The sequence below is a fragment of the Falco cherrug genome, chromosome 6 (genome assembly GCF_023634085.1).
Source record: "Falco cherrug isolate bFalChe1 chromosome 6, bFalChe1.pri, whole genome shotgun sequence".
In the NCBI taxonomy this organism is placed as follows: Eukaryota; Metazoa; Chordata; class Aves; order Falconiformes; family Falconidae; genus Falco; species Falco cherrug.
The window spans coordinates 22,210,874-22,231,433 of record NC_073702.1 but is presented as its reverse complement, the minus strand read 5'-3'; the positions used below and the strand labels follow the sequence as shown (position 1 = coordinate 22,231,433).

The 20,560-nt window shown below is 39.4% G+C and overlaps 1 protein-coding gene across 4 annotated transcripts in view; it reads left to right on the top strand.

Annotated features, from left to right (window-relative positions):
* The window catches only part of ARHGEF10 (Rho guanine nucleotide exchange factor 10), a 117,124-nt gene extending 104,393 nt beyond the window's left edge, over window positions 1-12,731 (top strand). For all 4 annotated transcript variants that reach the window (XM_055714307.1, XM_055714309.1, XM_055714305.1 and 1 more), the window contains 2 exons: window positions 6,620-6,742; window positions 8,735-12,731. In XM_055714307.1, the coding sequence (XP_055570282.1) occupies window positions 6,620-6,742; window positions 8,735-9,249 (638 nt within the window). In that variant the 3' untranslated portion in view covers window positions 9,250-12,731. The remainder of the gene's footprint in view (window positions 1-6,619; window positions 6,743-8,734) is intronic.
* Window positions 12,732-20,560: the final 7,829 nt, after the last annotated feature.

Genomic DNA, 20,560 nt, shown 5'->3' with positions numbered 1-20,560 from the left:
CAGTCTGTTGCCTGCCCAGAAGAACATCCTGTGTAGCAAACTGGTTGAGTAGCAGCTCTCCTCCTTAGAGTTTATAAATGTAATTATATAGATAAGCAGGTGGATTCTTCTATTTAGCCTTTTGCGTGTGTGTGTGACTGTGAAGCAGTAGGACAATGCAGTCTGCTATGAAAGTGCGTTTGCTTTGCAGAGTTTAGGATTTGCTCTGGAACTTAGTATCAAAGTACGTGATGGAGTCACTTAGTCTAGGATCCAGACCAAAAAACGCTTGCTTAATTTTAGTTACAACAGTCGTCCCAGTGGACTCAGCTGAAACTCACACATTGCCATTTCAGAGTATGACCAGTGTTTTGCTAATGGGAGTTTTAATTTGTCAAATTAGAAGGTTAGTCTTATAAAAAAGTTAGTATTATAAATAAAGAAGGAACCTGTGGTTGTTAGGATAGCGTTTAACAGATCTTTAAGTGTTTTAAGACAGGTCTTCAATCATCTGCAAATCATCACTGTCACAGACAGTTGTCATTGGCCTGTATCAGTTTTGTGAGTGAGTGGTTAGGACCTCCGCATCAGCAAGTACCTCAGATGGGAGCTGTGGCAGTGCTAGGAGAAGAGGCAGACAGAAAAGGGATACTGGCATGGCTGGGCATGAGGTGTCCACAAGGGGCCAACAATTATTTCTGTCTCTCCCTGTTTATAGACTGCAGTAGTCTGAGCTTCTGCAGTTTTCATGGGCAATGTGTGCACCAGCTTTATTGCTTGGTTTCTAGCAGAAACCAGTTCTTCCTGCACTGATGTTATGTTCATATTCTTACAAGACTTAGGTATAAATCTTGCATCAAACATGTTTCACGTCAGTCTCAGTCTTCTTATCATGTTTTCTTTCAGATGGTATTAGCTTTGCAATAAAAGTCTATTTTAAATTGTCTCCATTTATATCACGTTCTAGACAGGGCATTTTTAACATGTGATGTTTGACTGTAGCTCCAACACTGAACAGCAGCAAAAACGGCCTGCCTTTAAATAGGTCATTTAATTGAATTCATCATAGTTACACAAATAAATCAAGACCAGTTGTAAAAAGAAGATTAACTTTTAATATGTGCTGCTGTTTATAGCAGTGGGGAAAAGGGGAAGTAACGGCCTCCCTTTTATATGCAGAAAATATATATAAATCTTCCAAAATTTAGCTTTAGTGTTCATTGCCATGGTAATAAAACTGATGTAACATAATTATTTTTTTTGTAAAAGAGTTCTAGCTAATTATATCTCCTTGTTGTCATTCTTACCCATTTTAGTTCTTTTTTTCTCAGTGTTTTCACAAAAAGCACGCCGGTGAATGGAAGTGGAAATTTATTTCAGGAGTAGAACATTATTGCAGCAAATGTTCCAAGGGAGAATCCATTCTAAAAATTAAATGAATTTCAATTATTTAGCAACAGCTCTTGGGCCTGTTTATATGATTCCAATAATGCTGCAACAACAAAGGCTAAAAGACAGAGGAGTAGGAGGTTTACATAATAAAGCAGCAGTGAGGACCTTTTAGAAGTAAAAGCAACCAAAGAATAAGTCAAGCTCTGTGTAGTATATACTGAGATTAAAAAAGAAAAAAACAGAGTGAAACAGAAAAGGAGTGAAATAGCTGTGTATTTACAAAATATGTATATGCCTTTACTGAGGATTTTTAGGACTTTTAGTGTTAAAGAGAACAGCTGTGTTTGTTTTCTGAACAGGAATAGGAGCACTTCAGTATATAAAAATAACAGACAAGTAAAAATTCAACTGGTATTGAAACGAGAGGGAAGATATTTGTGTAAAAATATTGCTAAAAGTCTTATAAAGAGAGATTAAAAAGGCAAGGATCTGATATAACTTCAAAGAAGCTGGACTCTTCTGCCAAGATTTTAGGAGAAAAAACAGTATGCAGTATTGGCCTGATAGGCTGGCTACCTGGAGATGCCGTCTTTGTCTTTGTTTAAAGCAATGTAAATGAGCGGAATGCTACTCCATGAAGTTAATGAACTTATTTTGTTGTTATACAGTAGAAGTAGAAGAAAACTTTACTGTCGCTGTCAGGAATAGTTACTGTGAGTTACAGTGCTGTATTTAAAGGATAGCTGTAGTAACTAATTAAGATGGAGCTGAGGAAGAGGCTCTCATAATCTTAGTAACCAGTTCTTATAGCATTAAATTTTCCCAATTTTGTTCTTAGGAGAAGACGGCTTTAAATATCAGTACCTGCTCTCCTTGTTGTAAAGGATGCGCCTCCTTTGCTTTGAGGAAGACATCCCTGCAGTACAGCAAGCAGAACAGAATCACAGAAGAATGAAGTGTAAGGGAAATGACACAGGAGCTGATTGTCCTTAGATTTGGCAAAGTTTAGTAATGTACAAAAGCAGAATGTGTCTGGCAGAATCTTCTATCTGCTGGACATAACTTTTGAAATCTGTGGCAGTCTGCTTATGAAGGATGGTGTTGGGAGGGCTTTTGCTTTCTGGAGTTATGGGAAGTTTGTGCGTAGAAATGCAGGACTGGAAATTAAACCAGGGTCATGGAGGCAACTGTGGGATGGAGGTTTAGTCCAGAATGGTCCACAGTACCTTTATTTCATATGTCAGCAGCGATACTTCCTAATAATGTATAACAAGCTTGAGTTCTATAAGCAAACACCAAAAAAGCACAAATGCCATGTGAAAACAAGTGAATGGTTGAGAGGAAGAGCATCACCATTGTTATAGGTTCAGGTAACTATGTTGCTATCTAGTATACCACAGTACAGCTGGATCGCTTTTAAGTGGCCTAAGCACAGCTCGGAACAGAGGTTAGCTGAACAGAGGGCACATTGAGCAGCAGGGGGAAAAAAATCTATTAACATGTGAAGACAAATATGCACACTTCACTAGTGCTAAGTACTTCATTTGTAGAGCAAGTTTATGCTCACTGTTTGTGATCTGTAGTTGTAATGTCAACAAAGGCAGCTTTTCATCGGCCTTTATCACAGCTTTCACCAAAAAAAGAAAAAATAAAATCTTACTGTATATGAATAGACAGTCCACTTGTTTTTCAGTCACATTCAATAATTTATTATTCAAGAACATTCTTAAACAAGTTTTTCCTTTCAGCTCTAAAACTCTAAAAGAGTTTGTCCTTTTAAAGAGATTACTCTGACCCCGATACATGTAATTTCATTGTTCATGTGGATGATGACAGGTTACCTGCTTAACAAAGAGGTGATTTCTGCTTAAGTTGCTCTATTCTGTTTATACCCCTATATCCTCTAATGGCATGTGTGTTTCCTGGAAACAGATGAGAAGAGCAAAGAAAAAAAAGTGTAATTTCCTCTCTGTGGAAAACAAACTATACTTTGAGGCTTACAGCCTTCCTTTGTCCCCACTCCACCAAGTGCCACACCATAAAATGCAGCTGGTTTATGATTTTACTGCTAGGAAATGATAAAAAGTTTGGGGATTAGGTCAGTCCAGTAGATCTGTACAGTGGGGTTACTTTTTATGTATTAAGAACAGCATGGCGTCATGTAAGAGGATATGTACCGGTCTGCCCTTGTACCTACCTAGGGTTGACTTCAGAAGATCTATGTGGGAACACATGGGGATTTACCTGGGTCTGGTGATGGTTGTAATTCAGACCTGAGAAACATGAACATAGAGCAGAAGATGCTTAATTTTTGGCTTCAGTTCTTTGTAAAGTCAAGATCTTGGTCAGATCATTTTACAGGTTCTGTCTGCATTGGGACAGTGATCTAAACGTTGTCATTTAAAGACAGGAGTATTTGATTGGTTTTGGCATTTATGGTTGTCATTTTCCCTTCTTAACTAGTTTATTTCTGTGCTACTGCATAATGCATTCTGAAAAATTGGTTTTACTTTCTTTTCCTTTTCTTTGAATTTGAAATATATCAAAATAAAAAGGCACAAAATAACAAAGAAAAGTATTATTTCAAACCTTGGCTAGCAGGTGACAAATTAATATTTCAAATTGGTATTTTAATAAGTTTTTAATCTATATTTTTTCTTTTTAATTGTTATATGCTATTTCAAAGTATATTTTCAGAAGCAGATGTTTCCTGCTTTTCCAAGATTTCAAAGCAAGTGGTTTTCTTTTGATGTTACTGTAGATGGTTTATACTTAAGGTTGTGCTCAGTGTTGAAGATTCTAAGTTGCTGGCTGATAATTTGTTGTTTTCACCTATGGAAACTGTAATGCGTGTTACCAGTGTTCCCTGGTGAAAATTACTGGTTAGAAGTTGCTTCAGGTTTGGAATATGAAATCATGCATATTATTTTACATTTTAAATGCTTTAAAAAGTGTTAAAGATCTCTTGTTTAAAAATGTGAGCACTTTCTTCTGCAAGGTGTTTGAGAGGCAACAGTACAATTGGAGGTTTTGATAATTGTGAGTTTAAAAATTGTACTGAAGCATTTCTGTTTGTAGTGTGTAAAAGAAGCTGTAAGTGAAATGGAGTGAGGTTAAGCTGACCTACAGTTACCTTGCACTTGCTGTGGCACTGGCTGTGGGAGAGGACTCGCTTGTCATATGTAACTTGAGCAAACTTGAGCTCGAAATCACAGAATTCAAATACTGGTTTTTGAAAACTCCAATACACAGAGTTGTTTGGTCATCACTATGTGAAATTCTTTTGTGCTGAAGGAGTGCCTTTATGTGCTTTGTTTTGGAAAATAAAATAATCCCATTAATACATTTCCCCTTCCCCCCCAAAAAAAACAAACCACAACCACCCCAACAACCAACAACCTCCCTCCCCCAACCCAACTCCAAAACAAGCAAAAAAGTCCACCAAAAACACCCACTAAGACAAACCAAACAACAACAAAAAATCAAAAAAGTAAACTCCAAGTTCCAGAAGGCTTGGAATTTCTCTATAGGCATAGACCATCCATGCTTATTTAGCTGAGGAGGGATGATGCAGTATGGAAAACAACATAGGTGTCTCTGAAGGATCTGCATAAGTAGATAGAACTTCTTCAACTTAGTCATGCTTGTTACACCTGCTAAGAGTGACCTAATCATTGGGCCTTTAGGGTATTTTAGAATGTGGTTTTGGGTAGACAGAGCTGGGATTCCAGATCTGGCCCTACGCGCGTGCCTTTTACAACACACCATTGCTGGGTTAATACTTTGTTTTTGTCAAGTTCTGCGAGGAAAGACTTAAACTGTGGTCCACCTCCTGCTTTCCACTTGAGTGCTTTGGGCTACAGTCAAGCTGCTCCTTCTCTGCTTTCCCACTGGGTCTGTGATTCATGTATTTGTGGATGTAAATTGGCTGAGCTTCAACAGACAAGATGGAAAATGCATTCATTTGTGATACATCATAATTAAGGTCCTTTTCCAAAGTGTGGAACATGCAGGTTCATCCAAGTTACAAGAGGCATGGAAACCAAATTCCCTACTTAGCAATGAAGTGATTAACAACTTGAGAGCTGTGATGAAGATGGGAATGACTGTTCTGTTGCATGATTAATTCAAGAACATGTAGATTTTGAACCTGGAAGATTCCGGCAGAGTTTAAATGCTCTTCCACATAAACTTGGGCCATGGCAAAAGTCTGGGCAGGCCATAGTTTCCATTTGGGAAACTTGTCAAGGCCATTTTGAAAATCCATCTGAACTGAATCAAACATAATTAGTAAGCATTGCAAGCAAAAACTACTTTGTTTTTATTAGAAAAATAGCAATCCCATAAATAATGTTGTAGAAAATCACAGAAAAAATTTAGTTGGAAATTACTCTGGAAGTTATCTTGCCCATCCTTCTTGCAGCATGCCTGATTAGACATGGTTGTTCAAGGACTTGTCCAGCCAAATTTTTAATATCTTTGGACAGGATGGAGATTTCACAACCTCACTGAGCAACCCATTGCAGTGTTTGACCACACTTACGATGAAGAAGCCTTTCCCTACTTAAAATCCAAATTTCCCATGTTCCAAATTTGATGTTGTGTCTTATCCTGTCACTGAGCACTTCTGAATAGAGTGTGACTGTCTTCTATGCGCCCTCCTGAGATAGGTGCAGACAGCGCTTGTTAACCTCTCTTTGTACGCTATGTGCGTCACTCTCCTGATAAGTCTTGGTTGCCTTCCCTTGAACTTTCAATGTGCCAATGTCATTCTTGTATGGGGGGAGGGGGGGGGGGGAGCAGGGGGGGATGACACCCAAACTCAAACAGGGGGACACAGCACTTCATATACAATTTCACAGAATAAAAACTAGGAGAAAAAAGTAATCACAAACAGGTTTGAGTCTTGAGTTTAATGTGTTATGGCAATATATTATTGAGTACTGTGAAGTTAAATGCCTTTCAGGTTTATTGTTGAGAATATACAATCACAGTCTATTTATAAAGATAATCCATGTCTGCTTTTAGATACTGTTGTTTAGATATTTAGGACAGAATGTTTGAGAAGTTTAACAGGATTTAAATTGTCATGTATGTAAAGTTTAATACCACAGTCCAGCAAAATATTTGCCTTTGTGATGAGTGCTTTGCAGAATGAGACAGTACAGCTGATTGTGTTTACCTGAAGTTACTTTAATCTAGGTAAAAATCATCACTCAAGTAATGGAGCACTTCCTAAACCTTGCAGGGCAGCAGCGTGTTTCTGTGACTAGCCTCCTGGTGTGCCATGGTTTATTGCTGGTTGGAACAAACCTGGGTATAATAGTAGCATTACCAGTGCCACGCCTGCAGGGGATTCCCAAAGTAACTGGTGAGTGAAATTCCTCAAACGGATCAACTACATTGGTGTTATAGTGAAGATTTCATTTATCTTCTGTCAGTAGCTTAAGTGGACCTGCCAAATTATGTGTATTGTTTAGATATAATAAAAGAGCTTTGCGATGAAATTATATTTGTAGTTCTTCCTGAGCTTTACAGTATAACCAGACATTGTCTAGTTTTGTCTCAGTTGTTTAAGCCAGGACAACTGCTTTTCTTTAGGGCATAAGAATAGGATAGGCATTAATCCTCTCAGAGTACAGTCAGATATATGGGGATGAGAAGAGAATGCAAGCAATCTTTCTTCCAGATTTGGGGAAAATAGATGCAGTAAGTTTAGGGATGTAGAAACTGAAAGTTCAGTATGTTGTCTGACTGGCTATTCAGTAAATTTGTGTTGTGTCCTTTCTTCCCAAACAGGAGACTTGGAATATACAAGAGTATATATTTCATTTTTTTGACAACGACCAAGATTTTTGCATTTTGGAGAGATGTATTTATTGAGTTATTTTCATATTACCCTATTTGAAATACAAATGCATAAATGCTGCTGTATCTCTCTGCAAATGTTTAAGCTATGAGCAGAGGGAAGATTTTAAAAGTGTGTTTAAGTAGGGGGGTTGCCCCAAAGTTTTGAGTTCAGAATTCTTCTTGAGCTTCTGCTCTGTGGAGGGAAGCTGGCAGATTTTGAGGCATGCTGTTTGCAACTTCCTTCAGGGGGAAAAAAAAAAATAAAGCTTATGTAACTTCACAAAATGAAAACGAAATCCTGTGTTCAGCAAAATATAGCAGTAATCCAGTATGGCACAGGATAAATGTTTCTTAAAAACGTGGAACCTGTGTTAGGTGAAAATAAATGCAATACAAGGTAACACAAATGCATAGCGGCAGAATCAAAATATATCTCATTTTGTTCTTCCATTTTCTGTCTTGATTTTTGTGGTTTATATCATCTCTATATTCTTGCATTTGGTTTTGGTCAAGTTTTGTCAGATTTCACAGATCTAGCAACATTACATTTAGAGATGTATTTTTATAGTCTCTGATACCATATTTGGCATTTGAACTGAAAAAAATGTGACTTTTTCCAGTTGTGCTTCCAAAGTGGTAACTCATCTTTATGTCATTACACTTTCTCTAAAAGCAGAGTATGTTTTCTTCTAACCTGGAATGCGTTAGGGATGGATAGTGTGATTTGTAGGGTTGTGGGTTTCCCCCCCTGATTAGCCTAGTTCTTTTCCATATTGCAGATGATTTTGTAGAATCCTAGATTTTTAAGTCTTTTTTGTTGTGGAACACACATATACTGATATTGTTATAGCTTCTGAATTTGGCCATATGCAATTTGTTTTTCACACATTCTGATGATTTGCATTGTGTAATTCTTCTTGTACTGCCAACATCCCACTGTTTAGATACTTTTTTTTTTAAAAAAAAAGGAAGAAAAAATATTGTTCAGTCATTTCCTTATGAATCTGCCATGGTAACTAGACAACTGTTCTGGAGGATGAGTTTTAGCTCCTGCTGTACAGTGTGAAGGGGTCTGTTACAATGAAACAGATGTTCTTCTGCTGTTCTGGAGAGGTACAAAGGTGCAATAGGATTAACTGAAAACCACGTATTTTGTTTGTGGATTACTGGAGAAAACTCAGTGTTACATTTGTGTCAATGCCAACAAAAAGAAGTTAGCAGCATTTCTGTACTCACGCTGTTGTGAGAACAGGGCACAGAAGTCAGTCAACTAAAATTCATAATCCTATGTTTCATCTTATTTATTAGTGCAGTCCTAAATCATTCGTGGTACAATAGATTCTTTTTTGTACACTTTTTCTGTAAATTGTGTACACACAAGGTGAAAGACTGGATGCATGTAATAGAGTTTTAAGAGTTAAACTTTTCTGAGCAAATTTCATGGACTAATTACAGTGGAACACTTTGGTTAAATAAGTAGTGTTCTTTAATTGTCTTTTTCTTCTGCCTCCAGGAAGAGGAATGGTGTCCTATCACGCACACAATGGTCCAGTCAAGTTTCTTGTAATGGCTACTTCTGTAAACAAGAAGAACAGAAACAAATTGAGGAACAGCCTGCCTCCTGGCTCAGAACCTAAAGACGATGACCAAAAGAATATTTTGCACAATGAAAGGCCAGGCTCTTCTCTTGGTAACACCCATGATGCTGCAGTTTGGCTGGGAGGTTCAGCAGGATCCATTGCACAAAGAAGTGACCTGTCCTCATCTTCTGGATCCCTTACCTTATCTCATGGATCAAGTTCCCTAGAACACAGGCCTGAGGACAGTAACATTTATGAGCTTTTGAAGGATCAAAATATCTCATTTAAAAGTAAAAGACAGAGATCCAAGAAAATGAAAGCAAGTTCAGTGTTGGTCATTTCTGGTGGCCAAGGACACAGAAGACTGAACAAGAAGACCAAGCAGCAGCGACAAGATGAACTAGTGTCTTCAGTGATGGTCTGGCAAATCCCACTATTAAATATCTAACTGAACTAAATCCAAGACAGTTTCTGCTATTAAAAAAAGTCTGATATCCTTTTACCGCAAATGCCATCTTAGGACCCAAATGGATAGACTTTATACACCTGGGAGCAGTTTCAGTACGCTTTAATCACAGGATTAAGGGTTGCAAGACAGTCTTCACATACTTAGAATATTCTGCAGTGCTAGGATATTGGAAGACATTTAGCTGTTGGTAGTTTCCTTGATATATAGAACAAAAAAGATCTGCTAGACACTTTTAAACAGTTTTAGAATCTCTACCTTATTTATATTCACATTTATAAATACCAGAATTATGTCCTATAGCACTTAGGGAAGGCAAGGAACACATGCCATTTCTAATGCTGGTTTGTGCTTATGTAAATCAGCTGTTGTTTCTTTTTCCAAAATGACATATTGCATGGACTGTAGATCTTAACAAATTAGCAAATTTTTAAACAATAAATAGTCTAATGCAAGCTATTATTAATTTGGTAATGACTATAATAGTTTGTAACATCATTCCACAAGCCAGAGTTTGGTCTGGACAAAAGCAGTTATATTAATTGATTGTTTATCTCAACATAGGAAATAGATTTTTATTATTATTATTTCTAATGCTCAGTGTTATTAAAAAAGTTGCAGTACAAAAAGCACATTAATTTTCTTGGTAGGTGCAATGTGTCTGTGACTTGCTTTCGTTATACAGATAAAGTTCTAAGGATGCTGTGGCTTAGGGCAAATAGAAAATACAGATACAGGACAGCTGTGTGTTGTAGTGCTGCTAGCGCATTCTGCCCCTGGCAACTCAGTATCAAAACTGGACATGGACTATGCCATTTTTAAGGAGGTATGTGCATCTAGTAAATTAGTAATTACATTATTAATTGAATCCTTAATTGGGAAGAATTATACTAACTTTTGAATATCTATAAGAAGTGCAGGTAATCACTATGGGTATAGGTCCCATGCCAATTGCTTTGCCCTATGTCCTCAGGCAAACACCTATCAAATAATGTCACAGCACAGCAGCAACAACAGAGATATGGTCATACCTGAGTGGCAGTCACCTCTTTTCACCCAGAGTTTCAGCAAAGCATGGTCATGTAAGTGGATGTTATGAAAATAGCGTGCACAGCTTCATTCACGCTGTCAGGCAAGTGGTTGCTTTGGTAGTGTTAGAAGCCTGAATTTAAACAGTGACCTAATCATCGTTTCTTAATGAATCAATGTATTTCCAAAGGAAACTTTGAATTTGGGATTCCTACTGAAATTGTCTTTTGCGCTAGTCTCTGCACATGGGAAATACAAGACAAAGTCTTGAGCTCAGAAAGACATTGCCAAAAATGGTGATGAGACACATCCTTCAGTCAAAATATGTTTAATACAGAAAACATGTTGAATGGAGTCACTGGGAACATCGTTTTCCCTTGTCAATAGACTGAAAGATACAGATAAATTAGGATGATTAAGTTTCAGTTGAGTATGTTAAGAAGTCTGATGCTGTCCCTCAGTTCAGTAAAATAAAAATTAAATATATCTGAACACTGTGTTTGTCAGATGTATACATTGACTAGGATCAAGTAAAACTTCTGGCTACTTTGGTGCCATTATTATCTCAGGAAGGAGGTGGTTTGCCCTGAAATTTTTTCTGCCACTTCTAATACAAACTCTTTGATTCCATCATGTTTTGTTTCAATCTTCCTAGTTTAAATCAACAGCAACCATAACTACACTGTTTCCCAGCACATAATATTTCAAGGTAAACAGTACTAGAGACTGAATTGTTTTGTTCTATGTAAGATAAAAGATTTTTTTTTCCTCAAAACAGCAGTAGGGTTTGTTGTGTGGTTTTCTTTTTTAAATGTCGCTGAAATTTATTTTCTTTATTTTGCAGCAGATTTCTCTTAAATTTTCAGTCTGTCTGTTCTAAAAGGCAAAACTCTATCAAGGTGACTCCAAAACTGGGGGGTGGGCTGATGACTTACCAAATTTGACAGAGCACAGGCGTAATGTCAGGTCTTCTCTGCCACAAAGTACATGGAACAGAGGGAATGCCAGTCTGGTCAGTCTTTGCCTGCTAGGTGGCACCAACACAGGCATTTCAAAAATCAATTAGGCACCCCAATCCCTTCTAGAGGTTTTGCCTGCAGCCTACATCCTGATCAGAACAGGATTCTTGAGCCGTAATAGCACAGACTCCAATAGGTCAGAAAGGACGCTTGTTACAGGCAGGACTGTAGGCTTAGGGTCTTCATTGCTGTTTTGTGCTTTTATTCTGTGTCTTTTGCTGGATATCTTACAATTTTAATTGGGTGTTGTCAGCGCTGGTGTGGGCTTAGTGTTGGCATGAGTCCTGGTGGTAAAGGAAAAAAGGAAAAAAAAAAAAAAAAAAAAAGGCAAAGCAGAGTGCCTCTAAGCCAGGCAGCTGGCCACATTCTCCCAAACTTTTCCTCTTCTCCCTGCCCCACTGCCTGGACTTGTCTGGCTTGAGGGATCAAGGCCAGTTGCATTTTCTATACTCTTCCATAGCTATGGCCCTGGGAGCTGCTTTTTGCCCACTGTGTGGAAGTGCTACATTGTACATTTTAATGTTGTATATTGAAAAACAAGTTACAAAGATTCTTCTGTGTATAAAGCATATATAATCTAGCATCCCTTTGCTACACTGCAGTAAAAAGACCACAGGTTTTATTCTGCATGCTTCTTGGGCATGGGATGCCACATCTGTGCCTTCAGGGCTGGATGATCATGTCCAGTCTCTCATAGATCTTTTTCACTAGGAGCAGTGAGAAGAGTCCACTACACATTCAACTGGAAATCGATGCATGGCGTTATTACAGGATCTGCTAGCAGTAATGCATGAGTTTAAAGTTAAATTCATTCCATCTTCCAGCTGAAATGTAATTTTCTTTGATTTTATCAACAAAATAGTAGAAACAAAGTACAAACCTGCTTTTCTGAAAGTACACTGGAGTTTTGCCAGTAAGTTCAGCAAGAGCAGAACTGGGTCTCTCATATACATTATCCTATTTTGAAAATATGTATCTATTTATCTTACGAAGCTGTAAAGCAAAAGAGAAGGTGCATGTTTGTCTTTAAAAATATACATTGTCATGAACTAGATTTTTAGTAACTAACTGAGCACAAGGTGCAATGTTTGTTTTCTGATATGCAGCTAACTGGTATTACCTTACTATGAAAACAGGCAGGAACCAAAGTTTCTCTTACAGCTGGCAAATAGTCTTCACAGCTTCTGTAGACTGTGCTGCTAGGTAGGTTGGATTTTGCTTTCTGATACTGCTTTTGTAGATTAATAAAGTTACAGAAAATATTGAGGGGAGCTGGTGTAACCACTACGATGTCTTCTAGATATGTTTTCTAACACATAGTAGTGTCTTGTATAACATGAGCCATAAAACTTGTGTATTTATGTTCAAAGTATAAACTGAGAAAAAATTTTAATAAAAAATATTGATAAAAAATAACATCAGTAGTACGTTTCTTGGTTGCCATTTTAACTAAAAGGCTATAATTTGTGACGTGTATAATGAATAATACATATATATATATTAATGGACTTACAAAAAGGAAAATAGGATATGTGACAAAGAAGTATTTTTTTAGTTTTATAGTTTCTCCAATTTAAAATGCCAGTAAATACCATTTCTGAAAATGATGCAGTATCTCATAATAAGTTCGACCCCTGTGTCAATGGACCCAAATAAGTCTAAGCAGTAGAATTTTTATTATGCTGTCTACATGAAGTATGCATCAGCACTTGGGCAGCATGCATGATGCATAAAAATGAGAAGCATTAATATTCAAAATGAGTATTGCAAAGCAATAGCATTAACAGAGGAAATTAATTTTCAGTTGCTAACTGGCAATTTGTTCTAATTAATCTGCTCTAAAGGATATATACAGAATCCCATGATTGTATTTAAATACTGTATTCATCAGACTCGGGCAATAGCCCTTCTGTGTGTACCTGCACTATTATGAATAAAGAAGAGTTATTGAGATCTGTTTGGTTGCTAGCAAAGCGTGCCTTTTTGCTCCTGTTTTTATACCACATCTCTTTAATACATGGTTCTGTAAAACATCATATTGCATGAGTGCAGGATACTGTACATTCACACACCTGAAGACAGATTCTGTCCCAATGGGAATTTACAACTCATTATTTATGGGTGGGAGGCTGAGGGCTGAAAATCACTTACTGCCCCTGTGAGAGAGTCAACATTGTGAAGGGTTTCCTGAACTGTGGTTTGGTGCTTAAACTTCACTGTTCCTCTCTTTTCTGTCCTATTTAATTTCCTGACTGCAAAAAGACAAATTTGGTTTTGTAAAATGCATTTGGGTGTGAGAAAAATCTGTGGTTTAAAAGGTGCAACTATAATGGAGGGTTCTGTGAGAGTTAATCTGTATTGCAATGAGCGATTCCATGGAGTTGATACAGTATTTTTAGATTGCTTTACATATCTTTATAGTAATAATACTTCACATAATAATAGTCCCGTTAAAGCAGCAGATTAATATCATCTGTAGCTAGGAAGAAACTGAGTTGGAAGTGTTTGCGTGACTTGAAGCCACATGATGACTCTGTAAAAGCACACAGATTAAAGCCATTACTGTTTTCTAAGCCCATGATTAGCTCTTTGAACCGCCGCCTCCTTAATGTGTGGCTGTTGAAACCATCTGTGCTAGTGAACTGGCCAGGACCAGGGCAACAACATGAGCACTGACCTGTGGTTATAGTTAGTAGCTGGTTCTTTAGGACTGAGCCTGGCCTGGGCTGCTTTCATCAGGCAGCATTGACAAGGCCACTTATGTGGGGTATTTTGGGGACTGATTAACTACATGGATGTAAACTCTGTGGTGCCACTTGCCGAACAAGCTCTCTGCCTCTGGTTTCTTGATACTGATGTAGCCTAACATGTATCCATACAACCTAGTTCATATGGGATGGTTGCCAAGCAGGCTAGAACTTGAGAGCAGTCTCTTACAGTTAGGAGACAGAAATATGTACTAGCAGAGACTTGACACCTGCCAGGCAGGTATTGGTGGTTGATATGAGAAGCCACATTGTTGGTCTGCGATGGTTCATCAGCTGCTTGCACCACATCACAGCTCAAAGTTCTGGTTTACTTCCTTCACCTTTCCAGTTTTGGGGTTTTATAGCTGTATGTAGAATCCACACCTTCTTTCCTCACACATGCAGCCTGCACGCTGCTAGATTTATCTGCTATTTGATTTGAGAAACCTAGCTCAAGATTTTTCAGAATTAGTTGACTTGCTGCTGCCGCATAGTTGTGCTTACTTGATTGTAGCATTGCTCTTAAAGGCATGCCCAGATACCAAACTGCCAGAAACTCTCTTCACCTCCTAAAACAAAGAATCAAAATAGCAACACTGAAACAGCTTCAGATGAAAGGATCTGGAAAGTTCCTAGGCAAATGAAGATTTACTGTGTGACTCCCATCTGAAATGCAGCAATGTCAGTGTATGACCAAAAGCGCTTCAAATGCTTTGGCCAGGCTCCATAAACCACACTGTAAAGGCAGTCAGTCTTTCACAGCATGACCTTCAAAGGTGTTCAAAGAGATTTTTTTTCCTCCAGCAAAACAGGCCTTGACAGCAGAACTGCAAATTCTCCTGTTATGCATGTTGTTATACTCCAGGGATAATCACTGTTATCATTAATGTGTGTCCCAACCTAGAAGATGAGCCAGAATACCTAGGATTAAAATGACACACCTTTGGGGAGATGAAATCACTGTAAGAACTCACTACAAATCTAATTTAAAGAGTATTTTTACATCAAAAGATTCAGGTGAGCCTCCAGCAGAGTTTTCTCAAGCACTGAAGTACCTAATTTCCACTGAAATCTGTATATTTACATGCCCAAATGCAGATAATGAGAAAGGCTTAAATTTCAAGAAACCAGATATAGTATAGCTAGAGTTACTGGATTTTTATTGTTGCTTTCCATTATTCCACAAGGGAGAGAAATTCTATGGGTTTCACCTTGAGTATGAGGATCACCTTGAATGTTGGCACAAAAAAATGTATTAACTCACACCTTCCAAACAAATTGTAAAAGTTGTTTCCTGTGGGCTTTTCTTTTCTGGTTTGTTCTGTGTGTGTTTCAGGTTGCAGAACATGCCTGTCAGCCTACACTAAATGTTTTTTTACTGTTCCCTTTCTGAAGAGTTTTGTGGTTTTGTTTTTTGTTTTTTGGGTTTTTTTTTCTTTCTGGAGAGTTGGGTAGTAGACTGTGCATTAACGAGGAGGATTACCCCTAGTTCAGCCAAGATTTGTAAGTGCAACAACTTTTCTGCAATGTTGTTCGGACCAGTCTGTGATACTCTTAATGCCAATTACAAGAAACCGACACCATCAGTTAAGCTGCATCTACACTGCTGAACTCCAAAGCACTTCAAATGTTACTGACACATCCTGAGGCTGTGTCAGGTGGGATCCGCGTGCCAGTCTCTTCCCTGCCCAAACCCTGCCATCCGGACAAGCAAAGCTGGTTATAGCCTACACCAATAAATGATAATGTTTCATTGATACGCCAGTATTTTGGGAGAAATGTACTGATCACGAGATATTTTGCTCAAAAGCCACAGTCATAGATGCATATTGATAAGACAGGTGGTGGGACAATCCATGGCTGATTATGTCTGGGAAGAAAAGTTGACTGAATAATTTCAGAGCACTGTAAAGAGCAAGGGTAGGTTTTGGTTCTCTTTTTCAAACTCCTTGGGTTTTAATTAATTTTTTTTTAGCAAATTAGGAGATGATGTGCACATTTTCTCAGCTGTTCACCTAAGTAAATGCTGTGTGTTCCCCATCTTCTAACATTATCAAATGCTTTTGACCTCATTAAAAGCTGTTCTACCTGTTCAGAGCGTTGTTTTGGGTGATAAAAGTCTGCGCTAATAGTCTCTTTTGTTATGCTGGGTGGCTTTTCTTCTTAAATTAAAAACAGTATCAGTGTCTCCAGTACATAGAAGTATGTTACCCAACACTGAAGAAATCTTTATGATCTGTTTTTCCTTATGACTGCTACTACTCTATCTGCTACAAGCCAATAATCCTCCTGATGCACCCAGCCTTTTTCTTTCATTTCTACTATTTGGGTGTATTACAGGGATGTATGAAAACTAATATACAAAGGTAGATCAACTTGAGTCAGCATGAGATGTATACGATGTATACTGTGTGACATGCCTACAGCATGTATGGGTTTTGTGTTCCAAAAATACAAGATGCATTTTAGGCATCTTTGGCTGCTCAGCAGAGACACAAGAAGTGTTTTGTCTGTGCCAGCAATAGCATCAAACCAATCCTTGAGGCCATTGTGTTATAATACCAAGAAACATTTCACACAGGAGTGTTCAGCTGTCAAACACAGAATGAGCAAAAGGAGTAAAGTTTTCATTTCTGTTTGGGTTTGGGGTTTTTGTTTGTTGGTTTGGGTTTTTTTATGTTTTGGCTTCTGGCCATGAATGAGATCTTTGGGTACTGCAGGGACATCAGTTACTCCCGCCATGTATCCGATACTCCAGTATGCACAGGAGAAATACTACTATGTTTCGCCTGTCAGTTCCAAAATTTTGATACTGCAATGTTTATTTTTCCAAGACATCCTTGTACCAATCTAAACCACAAAAGAATAGCCTACCAACAATTTTGCATCTGCATAGACACTGGTAGCAAATCTAGACTGTGTAGGCATACCAATCCCGCCGGGTGGACATATGCCCCCACTGTAACGTACTGAGCAAGTAAAGGCCACAAAGCCCACCTGATTAGCTAGCTAAATAATTGAGCATGGGCCCATGTTCAGCTCCATGCTGCCATGGGTGACACTATCTGCAGGATTCTACCCTGCTTACTTGTAAGAGCTAGCCTGCATATGCACGCGTGTGCTACACTGAGCCTGTTATTTAGGAAGGTTTAAAGCCTTTTGGTCTATATATAGGATGCAGATTGAGTATTTCATCTGGGTGAAATAATGATTTTATGAAATGATTCCTAACCTCCCTAAATGAGAAATTCTGTAGCTTCACTGGCCAAGAATCAGTCCCTAGGCTGATTCATTTTTATGTGATCTGCTGGAAAATTTTACTGAGGAACAGTGCATTTGCACCAGCTACCAGGGTAGTCCAGTCCTGTGTGACAGCCTCAGAGCTGGGAATCGCAGCAATGCGGCTGCTACAGCAGCCAGTGGGAGAAAGAAAAGAAATGCAGTACTGCTCCCAGGAAGAGCAGGGCCCTGATAAGCTCTGAGCAGATGCATCTCTCTGGGTCAGGATGCCATTTGGTGATCCTGTCATGATAACGGCATTCAGCTCTGTTGCCCATTTCTGCATTACAGTCTGATGTCTTCTAGGAAGAAGAAATTGAAAACCTTCTGTTTTGCCTGATGTGGATTAAACAGACAGGAAGTGTATAAGATGAAGAAATCTTCCTCTTCCTATTTCTTCATCTGGAATTTTTATTTTTTTTTAACCAGAGAAACAGCTGATAAAAATCTTTTGTTCCAAACTGTATTCCCTTTTTATTATTAAGCACTATTGCTGGTAACTGTAAGGCAGAAAGGATGGCTTGTATGTCCAGAAGGAAGTCCACTGTATACGACTGGGCAGGGACTAGCTAAGGTTTCTGTGACAGACCAGAGCAAACACCTCCTGCCTCTGCTCACCTCACTGTGCTCACCGCTCTACTGTTGTTGCTCCTGGCTAATTGCCCCTTGCAAAACACAGGTATCTCAGCAAGTCCTGATGGCCAGCAGTGGCATCACAAGTAATCAGTCCCTCTGAATATTTGTCATGTTGGCTGGGCTACAGAAATGCACGACAGGCACCAAATTATGTATCATGTAAGCTGTGTCATACCCGATTTCCTTAGGACAGAGCTTTTTCTACACTGGGACAATGATTCATCTCATGTAATTTAGGTGTTTAAAAACTAATCGTTTATAGCTGTACCAGTCTGACTTTACAGTTAATGGAGAGAAACAAGGAATACCAAATGATGATTCACCTCATCCTAAGGTAAGATGTGGAAGATAGGTGAGAAAAATTGCCCTCCAGACATGGTTATTCCTGTACGTTGATTATAAATGGAGCCTCAGGGAACTCAAGTTAAGTAGGGAAATCAAACAGCTAAAACTGAGATGATTTCTAGAATGGGTGGCCTAGTTTTTAGCATCATCTCCAGTTCTACTGAAAACTGAAAGGCTAGTCGATGAGCAGGCTTACTCTCCATGGGAACTTTCCCACCCTGTGATCCAAAGAGCAGCAGTATTTTGCAAAATTTATGCTAAGATGTCAGCAGTTCTCCTTTATATCTGTTTTGCCTTGAAGGTTTGATGACAAAGGTGCATGGCGGACCAGGAAGAAACTCGGAGGGAGGACAATAGACTGAGGCTCGCAGACTTAGGGAATCACTACCCAAGGGTGAATTTTCAAAAAGCAGAACTGACGTTGCTTTAACTGGTCTGCTTCTGGCAGTATTCAGTGAGGACAGAGGATCAAGCGTGCAACAGCCGAGTCCTACCTGACTTCTCAGGCTAGGACCTCCATGGAGCTTGGGGTTTATATAGGTCTTTTGCTGGCTCCAGCCACGGGGGCAAGTATGGCCCATAAACACAATATGCTACTTCTTACCCACCCTCCTCTCAATTGTCTCCAGAAACCGTAGCTCAGACATCTCTGTGTACACAAAGACTGGAATGTGATACGGCAGTTAAACCTGAAGAGGAGCTAAGCAAATCCAGTAGTGCTTAAAATGGTCATATATTCAGAAAGCATGAGTCAGAACAATCTCAAATGATCTCACATATGATACTGCTGCTACAGTCACATAACTCTCATTAGTGTGAACAGAAGTCAGGCACCTCAAGGGGAGACAATTCTCCACAGAGGCATAGAACAATGGGGATTCTAAAAGTGAAAATAATTTCCCAGACCTGTATCATTTCAGTATCATCTTGAAATACATAGTATTTAAAGTAACACGAAACAGCAGGAAGATTAATTAGTTCCTGGTGTCAGGAGAGAAGAGTTATTTCTGGCAGGCTTTAATGGGTCTGCTGCATCACATGGAAAACTTCTTCCAGCAAGCTAGGAATAAAGCCACCTACAGAAATCAACAGTCCAATCATGTAATGGACCTAAATCAGGGGACAGTGGGGAATTTGCAATTATGCTAATGCCACATGTTGTGGTTACCAAATATTCTGAGACCCTGTGACACTGTGTGATTATTACTTACTTATCTTACGGCACCAAGAAGCACACTGGCCTCTCTCAGTAGAGATCAGCCATGACCTCAGCTTGAAAACCAGCTTCCAGTTAACACTGCACTTAAGTGTGCAACGTGAGTGGAGCCAAGGGTTTCAAGTGGTTACAGTTACCCAGCACTGCATGCAAGCACTTCAGTATATTAAGCGCTGACTCAACACACGAGAGCTTTAGCAAAACCAAAGTCAAAAGGTAGGAGCAATGGGACAAAATGAATGAGAAGACACCCAATCACATTTAACCGTCGCCTCCATGAAAGCTGGAAGAACATACAGCTGCAGTGGTTACACTGCCAGCATAGAAGAAATTAATTGTCAGGTTAATTTGAGACAGGAGCAGCTTTTGCAAGTCTGCTCAGGAGCGTCTCCCAGGGCCGGGAGCCACTTGCTGGGCAGCTGCAGGAGAACCAGTCTGACAGGACCCTAGAGTCAGTGGAAAGAGGGGAAAAGAGAAAAGCTGCAGATGAAGTTTTGAGTCAGTAGTATTCAGGCACCACCAATGGTTTAGAAAGGCTTGGATAGTGCAGTGACAGTGTCTGCTGTCTTGGTAGAAGTCAGATTGCAGCCTGTGGTGGAACTTTAGGTAGGTAAGTACCGCCAACTGCATCAGCAGCAGACCCAGGGTATTTCTTTCAAGGAACTGGAAAACGGGTCTAATTCTGGGAATTCTGATGAGAGCTTCAGCTTTGAAGAACAGGACAAAATGGGACTCAGACCCAAACTGCAGTTAAAGGGAAGCCACCTGACCACCACCTCGTTGTTCCTCCGTCGGCAGAAACCCCAATAACCCAGAGGCTCCGGCTGGAGCCCCTCCGAGAGGCCGCGGTCAGCCAGGGCTCCGGCCGCCGCACCCCTACCGGCCCTGCCTCCCACAGGGCAGCGGTGCCGCCGCCCCGGTTACCTCAGGGCCGGCTCCCTCCCACCCCGCCCCGAGGTGAGGACCCGCCGTTTTCCCGCCCGGCGCCGCCAGGAGGGAGTTTCTCCTCAGCGCGGGCAGGT